This window comes from Saccostrea echinata, unplaced genomic scaffold, assembly GCF_033153115.1.
Source record: "Saccostrea echinata isolate AGI-Se365-2 ecotype Australia unplaced genomic scaffold, CSIRO_AGI_Sech_v1 ptg000054l, whole genome shotgun sequence".
NCBI lineage: Eukaryota > Metazoa > Mollusca > Bivalvia > Ostreida > Ostreidae > Saccostrea > Saccostrea echinata.
In genome coordinates, this window is record NW_026889803.1 from 63613462 (window position 1) to 63625000 (window position 11539).

Genomic DNA, 11539 nt, shown 5'->3' on the forward strand with positions numbered 1-11539 from the left:
AACCCATCAAGGTAAATTAATGCTTTGAGTTTGAAGTTAAATATTGGCAACAAGAACAGACAGGCCTCTGTGTAAAAGAATATTATTTTTCATATGTGTGAATAAAACCCCTAAGATATGTATTTATCTCATCAAAGTCAGCTTTTTTATATCTGTTTATGGACAACATTTTTATGGGGACTAACAGGATCGCTGTGGAAACGAGTGGTGACAGGTGTCAATTTCTAATATTAAGAACATTTAAACCTCCAAAATCTACTGATCAATATGCTTAAGTCTGAGGATAATTCAATAAACAAATTTATCAACTTTTTTTAAATTTGAATATTTTTTCTTTATTGTTTGGATGGTTGTTTGTTTGTTTGTTTTTTTTTTTTTGTTTTGTTTTGTTTTTGTTGTTTTGTTTTTTTTTTTGAGTCAAAGACATAGAAAGGGGAAGTAACCCCATCTTCTAAAATGTATTTTCAACAAATTAAAGAAGAAAATTACTTTCTTTATTTAATTACTACAGTTCAAAGTCACGGTTTGATTGAAAGTTGTTTTTCAAATTACAAACTCTGAGCAACTGATCTTGAGGCAACTAATCTTAAAACTTTTTAAGAAAATGTTGAGTTGCTAACAAGACTTGATGGAGAATCCCATATTAATACATATTTTATCATACATCCTTCCCTAAGTTTGTTTGAAATTTGGAGAAAACTTTGAAGTAATGACATCAAACGCAGGTGAAAGTTGTCATGAATTAAACAAACCCTTGGATATCATAAAGGCTTGTTACCTTCAAGATACATTATCCCCATCACCAAGGGGCTCCTAAGGGGCACATTTATGTTGAAAAGCTTAAAATTATAAAATAATCAATCATTCCACAATTTAAATGCATCTTGCATACTTTCATTTTAAAACACCTCCTCTATCCAATCTCTAAAATGAATTTTTTTCTCTCAAATACATATTCATATCCCCATGGCAGCCTCCAGATTTTATATTCATGTATCACAAACTATCAAAGTTATCCGGACAAATATTTAACATCTTTTATCTGCCCTACGTATACATTAATGAGTTTACAAGATGAATCAGAAGATTACGAAACACAGCTATTTCTAGACTTGAAATTTTAATGGAGATATTTTGGGTCATATTTGATTACTTGTCTGTCTGTCTGTCCATCAGACTTTCTTAATTGGAACACTCAGGTTCAAAGACACAGGCGTTAAAATTTTTCAGATGTCAGAGAAATGAGGCGAACCTTTCAATACATTTAAATTCCCACCAAAAGAAACCATTATGTATTTTCATACTTATCAAATTTTCATCAACAATACCAAGAGGTCAGCTGGGTGTATCTTTAAGGAAGATAAATTAATATTTTTAATGAAAACAAACAGTTATTTTGTACCCATATTCCAATGTTATTTTATACTTAAGCTATGGTGAGAAATGATTTTTATGAATACACAGGAAGGTCGTATTGAGATTTTCAATTATGACCATTATAAGGAATCCCATATTTTTCTTTTGAAAGTGAGAAACAAGAATCCATAAGGTCACCATGCTCTTGACCTTATTTTGATGTTGTTATTTATCTTCTCTTTGAGCAGGTATGTATATATTGTTTCTGAGTTCTGCTGTATGTACTTCAAACTCAATGCTTAAATAAATACTGAATATTCTGAAGATGTAAAAAAAAATCATTTAGCCCCCAATAAAATTTAATGGATGAAAGAAGACAAAAGAATATCCAGTACCAATATGATCTGATCTCTAATAATCTCCTTATAAAATGTCCAAATCTTGGCAAGGCAGATCGAATCTTTTCTTTGAATTTTATTCCCTTTCGTGCAAGGAAATTAAGAAAAAGAAAAAATATGCCATAGAGAATGCATTTGTCAGACAAGAGACATGAAAGCTATTGATCCCCCCTCATCTGCTCACTATAAATCATAGCAGCATTCATATACAACCCAATCATCTGACCCTGTCATTAAGGAAACAACAAATCAAAACCTACGGACATTCCAATAGATCTTACTGACCAATAAAAAAATGCATTCATCTATCTCAATATAGAATCTTCTGTCAGTGTTCATACTGAATATTGTTTAGACCGAGGGGGTAAAGTACTCGATCCCCCCCCCCCCACCCCCACTGTCATAGTGTCCCATCCATTTTCCTGTCCTTTACCAATTGGCTGTAAGTATATTCAAAACAACTACTTTTTTTTTTTTTTTTAAATTTAAGACAAATACTTCCATAGCATTCTCCAGGACCAATTATATTCACCAGGTTTTTATATCAAAATGGTTACAATTAGACTACTTAGATCTAGCAGTGACAAACTTGTGCCGTTAGCAGGGCTCTCTGAATTGTCACAAGTTTATTGGAAGACCAATTCAGCTCTCTCCTCGTGCAATAATCATATTTATATGATCTCTCTCACCCCTGGCCATTTCTTCTTGCATTAATGGATTCTTTTAACATTCATAATTACGGTGGGGCTTAACCCTTTGATTCAATTGCCTTGTATATTTCATATTTGCGGATATTGATCCATCATCAGCTCGCGAGCCCTGATTTATTTTTGCTTGATGCCTTTCTATCGAAACTGACAACAAATTCTTGCATCTTCACAGAATAATTGTATTGGAAAATGGTTTATGATATTTCTCATATTGACTCACAGCAGAAGGGTGGCTGACGGGCGATATTATGAGCGGCTCCTTTTAATGCCTGGAAATACGCTCGCTGACACAAGCTCTCCCTATCATTGGAAATAACTGACAGAGGTCAACTCTTTTGACAGGATCTTTATTTAGACTGCAGACTTAGAAGAGCAAGAGTGTATCATCTTTTTAAGGCTTCAATGGAGTCCTGATTTATTGAAACTAATTCCTAGGATCAAAATATTAATTGATTTCAATGCCAGTGCATGTACATTTAATTCTCAAACTATCCTTTTCAATCAAATTAAGTAAACTCTTATTCTTCACATGTCATTAATTATGATTAAAAAGATTAATCATTTGAATTCAGTTCTCATACATCAATGAAGGTTTAACAGTATTAGAATACCACCTGGGGTTACAGGGAGTTAAACAAAGAGGGAGGCAGACTCAGATACAATCAATTACACAAAAGACCAGTAATATTTGTACGTCTCTTCATAATATCCACATGATAATTAGTTTCCAGTCATTATCTTTACTGAAAAGAATATTAATCATGAATTTTATACTTTCTAAAGAAAACTTGTGGGACTTTATTTCTTATGGGACTTAATTATTTCTTATTGAAAATTTTCAGAGAGGTTTAGAATTTCAAGAACAATACTACGAATAATAATATTTCAAATGATTCTGAAAATCTAGTGACACAGGTGGCTTATAAGACATGAACAAAATTCTATCTTTAATTTTATGGCCTAGTTTGTACAAATATTATCTAAGATGCTCAGTAAAGAACCTTTAATATTTAATTTTAGTAACATCTAAGAAAAGATCTAGAATTACCTCCCCTGGTAACACTATCACCCATCCCTTTAACTTGCTGTAATTATCTGGTGTATTGAAATACAAACTGAAATTCATTTCATCAAAGATGATAAAACAATCAATTTCCGGAATGTTTTAATAAAGAAAAACATGAACCCTAAAGGATGTAAAATAATGGCCAAGGAAGAAATTATTGGAAGCAAACTTTTGAACAACAAGCCATTAAACCTAATATAAATTCATTATCAAAGAGATATAAAATATTGTATAACTGAAATACAAAATTTTATTCATTTTCCAACTATTTATGAAGAAATTTTATGACCTAGCTTAACAGGTAATATGGTTATTACAGATTTTCTAATGGTTTATTGTGCAACTTCAAAAGCGATTTATTGTAGGGCCATGTCAACGTTTTCCTCCGAGCTGCAACAGCAATGTAATCAGCAGGACTACAGTGATCAATGGTAACCAAATCGTTGTGCCAGCCCAACATTACATACATCCCTTCTTCTTTGATGTCTGTGAATTTCCATTTCAGACACTTGTCAAGTGAAATCAAAATTTTCAGAAGATCAAAGATCAGGTCTGGTAAAGTGACGCCATTTTTCATAAAGACGTGAAAAAACTGAAAATATTTACCCCCTCAAATCATTGCCCATATTTCACTTTAGTGCATTTTTGCACTTTCCCTGCTTTGAATGTCATTGCACATATTTTGTTCATTCCTTCAAATTAATTATTAAGTATTTAACTTCTGTGTTTATAAAAATAGCAATGTGTTTGAATCACATATTTCTTTATTACAATTTGCCAAAGACAACATTGAAAGTGTACACCAAGTTTCATCTACTTTCTTTAAATATTTTCTAATCCTCCCTTGCTTCTGTGGAATATTTAGGAAAACTTCAAAGATAAATGGAATCAAAAATATTTTATGGCATAGTGGTGAAATAGCTGCTCTGTTTCAACAGAAGCAATTTTCCAGAAATCATACCATTGCATTTTTTTCTTTCTGCAATCAATCTTTTCATCACCTATGAATTCATCATCTTCAAATTAGCAGGAAAACAGCTCATCAAGTGTCAAAGAAGGTTACTAATGGTTGCCGAGTACATTACACAAATCCCCTCTCTACCAACACCAGTGTAGTTTTTAGTAGGAAATGACGAATATTTTCCCCTCATTGCAGTCCCTAGGCCTTAGCCGTGACATTATCTCAGAGATGAATCAATACACTATGCCCATCACAAATTATTAGTTTCATATTTCTGACATCAATATAAAACAATAATGCTTTCAAATGATTGAATATTATGACCCCCAGGTGAAAAAAATCTGTCGCTCCGACACATAAGCTTTAGATCAAATGTTAGCCGTGCTCTGTTACATCTCGGCAGGATCGCCATTCCATCAATACATATCTGTTATACTTCATAATTTGTCTCTTATCATTACTGTTTTATTACATATCAAAGAAAAAATCAATCAAAAATATGTCATTTGGCACATCACCACTCAGATACCGATACTCAGACTTGAAATTAATAATTCTAAAATTTCCTGCAGCCCCCATCATGGAGACTTTAGATCAGACACATTCTCTACATTTTACTAAAATGGACAATTGAGAAATTACGTGTCAGCAGTTATTTCCCCTGCATTTTTGCCTTTGACTATTATCCAAAGTTAAAAGATATCTAGTGCGACTGCAGAATAAAACCACTGCCTGATATTTTCTGTCGTAAATCAGGAAATTTTTATTCAGCGTTTCAAGTATATCCGCAAATTTGTCATTTATCATATTTCTGTCTGACATTTGAAAGTAATTTCGATTGTTACACTGTACCAGTGCCATGCAGTCGGGGTGTTTAAATTTCATATACAGACCCTTATTCTACCTGTTACAGGCATGAATCGACCTGCAACCAAAATATGCATTTTGAAAGTGGAATTAAAAGTTTTGTTATAAATTGTGCAATTATGACTTGGGTTGAATTAATGGTCCTGACAAAATGGCAATTTGTAAATTAAGGATATTAATATAAAATACATTTGCCAAAAAATGTCAGGCTCTTATCTGATGAAATTTGACAGAAAAATGATCACAATATTTGATATTACAGCTAAATTCATGTAAATTATGTTTGTCGTTAGGTAATGCAACACCAAATGACATTAAGCATAAAGTGAAATTCTGATTAGCAATGAATGTGTTTATTACAAAATTAATTTATCACGTACTGTTTATCCCAATGACAATTTATTTAATTTTGAAAATTAATAACATCATCTTGTAATGTAGCACTTAGTTACTCCATATTTAAACATGCCAATGCAGAAAAGACAACTTCCATTCCACAATTTTTTTTTTGTAGGACATATGTTTACTACCTGACTAGTGGCTACCTTTAACCAGTAATTATTTGTTTACTGGTATATTACATACAGCCATCTTGCCAGGAAATTTGTAAGTCTAAACTAACAAAATGATACAAAAACATTAATGAAGGTACTTACGTTTTGTAAGCTTGGCAAATTCTGAGGTGGGTGGTGGAACAGCTGACACAAGATCTTTGCCAGACAAGGGTAAAGATGGGGGTAGAGTCGGCGCTGCCGGGGAGGGGGATGCTGAGGCTGTGATTGATGCTGGCTTTGATTCCATCCCTTCATTCCCGGAAGTTTCCGGAGTTTTCTCTGGCTTGTCCTCTTTGCTACTACTCAGATCCTGCACACTGTCCTCATCCACACTGTTACTGCGCTGAGGTTTCTGATTGTTGAATTCCTGAGATGATGATTGTGAGGGCAAAACTGGTGGCAAAAATGGCAGAGGAGATGAGGTTGGGGTGCCTCCCATGTTTACTTGTAACTGAAGTTGCTGAATCAACTGAAGTTGCAAGATCTGCTGCTGCTGTAAATTGAAAAGTGTGGAGTGCAACAAAGCAATTTCTGCTGGGGCTAAATTGTTCTCAGCAAATTGGGCCACAGCTGCACGAGTGGCATTCATGGGTTCCAAGGTCACATTTGAGTTTGTAGGTAGAAATTGTGAGAATGGAAACATAAGGGGTCCTGGAAGGGCACCTGTTGTCTTCTCTTTATTGTCATCTGAACACTTCTCCTCACTCTTACTGTCAGTAGTGTTATTATTTTCCTCATCCTCCTCGCTATCCGTGGAGATTTCCTCATCTGCCGCTGCGGCAGCAGCATTCATCATCGAGATTTTCATCAGGTCTTCGTCTATTTCCTCATTAGCTATTTCTTGGTCCTCTGCATCCATTATTTCATTTTCGTCGTCATCAAAATTATCCATATAGTCAGTTCCTTCACCGTCCGATCCTCCACAGTTATACTCCTCAGGGTCAGAATATCGGGGAACCTTTGAGGGAGGGTTCAGATCACCCAAATCCAGGTCACTGTTTTCAGTGTTTTCACTGTCTTTCCCCTCATATACCAATACAACTTTACTACTGCACACCTTCTTATGAGACAGGAACTCCTCCAGTCCTAGGAACTCCTCACGACATTTTCCGCAGACGTGGGCATCCTCAGAACTGGGACAGGAAGTGGTGACAGGGCTAGGCTCGGGATCTGCAAAAAAATTGAAAGATAACTCGAATTTGTATCACATATTAATGAGTTGAAAAAAGAAAGTAGACAATTTTTCATTGAAAGGAATAATTTTATAGAGATTCATTTACATATACAGATACTGTGATACTGTAATGAGAGCCCAACAGGTTAATTCTGTTAAGTGATTTATTTCTTTCAACATATAGCAATACAGCACCATATGTCAATATTAAATGCAGCAAAAATCATATCCATGACATAGCTATACATGATATATATAAAAGCTAAGTCGTGTACATGTGCTTTGTCCATTTAAATTTTTTTTAACCCTTTCAGATGCCATATGCTAGCCTTCGTCTGTTTCATGAGTGCATTGCTGTGAAAAGACTGAGTTGTCCCCCCTTGGCAATAGGGAAAAAATGCAATTTTTATGGTCCTTCTTCTTTAATATAATCATTTTTATGTTAAGATAATTCATAACTTAAATGTTCCAGCCCTTATCAGAATTTTATCTGCAGTTTTGCAATCTTACATCCATATCTCCAGGGTATTCGTACCTATGACACGACAAGATACGGAATAATCATTTTTTTTGTATATTTATACCTATCTGATATACAAATAGATAACCCTGATAAAAAGCTACATTTAAATTTTTCTTTTCAAAAAGCATTCAAAGCATTATTTTGCAAACATTTTTTTCCAGGAGTCATAAACAATATTTTAAATAAAGGATGTAAACCTGCCTTAAAGCAAAGAACAGGCAATATGTTAAAAAAAAGAGAGAAGAAAACGAGTTTCGTTTATCTTTTTATAGCGGTGTTCCTTAAACATTTTACCAGTTTATCAATGAAATATAGGATGAACTGCATTAAGACTGATTTACTAATTCATTTTCTTTCTCCTGCATTATCTTCTCTTTCCTAAAACATATTCCTCAAGATTTCATTAAAATCGGATATACTATGATGTTGTCTTCAATTGAGCGAATCTGCCAGATACTGGTTTCCAATTCATGCAAGTAATTCCTAACTATCTGATGAAATTTAGGAAGATTCTTTCCAAGTTCTCTTCAGATTCATGGGAAAATTTTGAAGTACATATAATGTATGTGTACTTCTTAATTTACCTACTTAATCTAAAAGTTCACAACTATCTCAACAGTAAAATTTAGAGAAAAGGTCCATTTCCAAACATTTAATTTTTTTAACTATTGTTTATTTGAACATGTTTACAAGCAAACGTCTGAAGTCTTCTAAAAATTATCCACAAAAAAAAAATCATTTATACCTATAGGACCAATTTACAGCAAATGATGACAAAAAGACATTAATGAATAACAAACAGATAATGGGGGCAGTTTATTTGTGCTTTGGAAAGTGGGATGCATCATGCTCAGGTAGCATACAAAGGAAAAAATGCACTTCACTTTTTTTCAGTTAAAATTTTGGTGAAAACAGCAGAATGGTGATTAAAATTTGATGTAATACCATCTCAAGATACCTCAGACCTCAAAGGTGTGTGCACTAAACCCTAATATCATAAGAAATAATACGAACACTAGTAATACTTAACAAATACAAAGCATGTATGTGTGGTTCATTGCCTCTTTTTTCTGCGGTTGGTATAAGTGTCACTCATCTTTTTGACACTCTTACACCTGGGCAGTATTGTTTTGTTACCTGGTTCAGTTTTCATGTCTTAACTCTGACAAAAGTGAAATATGGACCATTTCACAACTTTACCAACATCATTGACTGTACCTGCATCATGTCCAAAAACACAATGCAGCAACAACAAAGGCAAAGGCACTCACCCTTGACCTACCCATATAAAATAAAAAAGGAGAAGGCTGCCTCCCATTCCAAAATTCATGTCAAAATAATAAAATTATGGCTATTAAACCTCTTCTAGTGTACTTTTGGCTTAGTAGATCTGCCCAGAATCCCAGTGCTTTCAATTTTCCCATGAAATCTTATCAGTTCATTCATATTTAATGTCTCTACAGAACTCTTTCAAAAGAAAATTATTTTGGAAATTCAATCTTAGGATGTAATTTTCCATGTCATAATAGTGATCCGATTATTCGTTCATATTTCATTTTTAAAGCCCAGTTTTCCTAAAGTCTATAATTATGTTGAGAGCCATGACCATCAGATGGATATTAAGTATGAGTTCCATTCAGGAATGAACAGAGGGATGAAAAGTCAAGATAAAAACTGACCAGGTATTTTCCCTAATCTGCTCTCAAATCCATTTTATTTGAAAACCTATTTGTCATTCTTGGGCACTTTTTTTAAAAAAAAAAATCATTATGATTTCTCAGTCAAGTATTTCAAGCAATTTTAAAAAAATCAAAAGTATATATATTCTGTCAAAATGTCAGAGCTCCAAAATAAACAAAACTGTCACAAAAAAGTATCTTCTTTCATTTTCTAGCATAGTTTGAAATACACTGATACAAGATTTTGACAAGAGCTACTCCCCACTAACAAATATTTCATAATTCAGAAGGGTGTTAATATGAAAAGTTTTGACAACCTCTAAGATTGATTTTAGAGATATCAAATATTTCATGGAGATATTTTTTTGCTCTTCTGCACCAATAGAAAAGGGGACTTTAAAACAGTGATAAAATTTTGGCAGGTTCTTTTTCTGTTACAGATCACATCTGATAAAGTTTGGAATAATTGAAAAGGGGTATCCAAACTTATCTGTGGATGGTTGCAAACTTTGACAGCGAGAGAAAAACAATACTTCAAGGCTTATCATGGTATTTTTATGTGGAAACAAAACCATAACTGTTGTAAAAGATGTCAAAATGATTTTTTGCATGGAATAATTGTGCTTTTCTGTGTGTGGGCATGTCAAATTTCATGCTCAGTAGTTATGACTGTGTTGACTTCCATGCTCTTATTCGGCATCACTTGTTACCAATAACTAAAGTCACATACTTCATTATCTCCCTTGAATCAATTAGTTAATGTTAATTTTAGACATTTTTTAATAAAATATTTCATATTCTGTAAATGGGAATACTTAATAAAAGGTTTCATGAGTAATTTTCTCTTATCGACTTTCTCATGGTAAATGCACAAGAATAAAAATGTTTTTGAGGGGAAAAAAATAAAGCCTTTTCTCACAAACAATTATTTTGGAGTGTATGAAGAACACTGAAGGATAAATAAATAGGAAAAATCCTTCTAGAGAGTAAATATTATCATTTTTAGACATGCGCTTCTTTTCATTTTAATACAGACCAAATTTCAGTACGCTTTTTTCGACAAAAGAAACTTATAGATTAGTTCATCTTTCTCTTTACATTTCAATAACCTTCAATAGACTATTCATAAAAAGTTGAGCATATTAAAGTCATGAAAATAAATATGGAACATCTGACCCCTCCCAAAGACAGAACACACGCACACATACAGTGCAGTATGAAGGACCACAGAATTCGTTTCGTTTCATCTCTCACCCAGCTTCTGTTTGTTTATCCTATCAAATGGTTGCATTTCAAAAAGTCAGAAGCTGGAACCTTTAGAAATGTAACCAATATTGGACAATATTTGGATAATGTATTTGATTTAAATGTATGTGTGGAGATGCATTGTTACAAAATTAAATCCCCCTTTCATGTCCTACTTAAAGAGAATACATTCACTTTGACTTGATAGAACATTCTATTGACTTTACAAATATTTCATTGATATTAATATATTTTCATAAAATTCGGCCACTGAATCAACATTGGAATTTCTGGGGCTGTGTTGAAACAGTTGTCGTATTTCCCTGAAAAGTTCTCTGTTTTTCCACATCAAGAATTGAGTCAATGCATGAACAGACTTAAATAGGACTAAACCTATACAAATATATTATGTCAATAACTCATATTCTCTCTTTTTTTAAATATTACAAGAAACATTATGTGAAATATTTGGTCACGTTCTTTCCAAACAATAACTCTAAGGTACTCTGTACCGTTCTACTTTTAACAAGTACTAATGAACCAAAACTGAACGAGGAAAACTCAGGACACATTCAATGGATTCTTCTGACATTTTACTTAGAGTTTATATAAATTTAAGTTTCCTTCTCTGCTATTTTCTTCAATTGTACTTTAAGTATGTAATATATGTATACATGTAAACACTCAATGTGACTTTCTGAAACATATCAATATTTTTTGAGCAAGCATACACTGAGTGACCATTTCACCATTATGTGGATACATTCAATATTTGAACGTACCCTATAAACATATGTACTCTTAACTTCATGTAAAATTCTATACACATTATTTTTTTTCTTCCCTCAGTAATGAACTGATGGTTTTTTCCTTTGTGAATTTTTTTTAAAAATGTTAGAGTGAATAAATATATATGATTGACCCTGCATTAGGGTACATTGGATTTGGAGTACAACCTTTTCCAATATTTACATGCAAAATTTTATTCTTACTCATCTAAGAATTT

At 33.1% G+C, this 11539-nt stretch overlaps 1 protein-coding gene across 1 annotated transcript in view; it reads right to left on the minus strand.

Annotated features, from left to right (window-relative positions):
- Nucleotides 1–11539, minus strand: part of LOC133171962 (sal-like protein 1) — a 38487-nt gene that overhangs the window by 18691 nt on the left and 8257 nt on the right. The window contains exon 2 of the mRNA XM_061306759.1: nucleotides 6015–7082. Coding sequence (XP_061162743.1) covers nucleotides 6015–7082 — 1068 coding nt within the window. The remainder of the gene's footprint in view (nucleotides 1–6014; nucleotides 7083–11539) is intronic.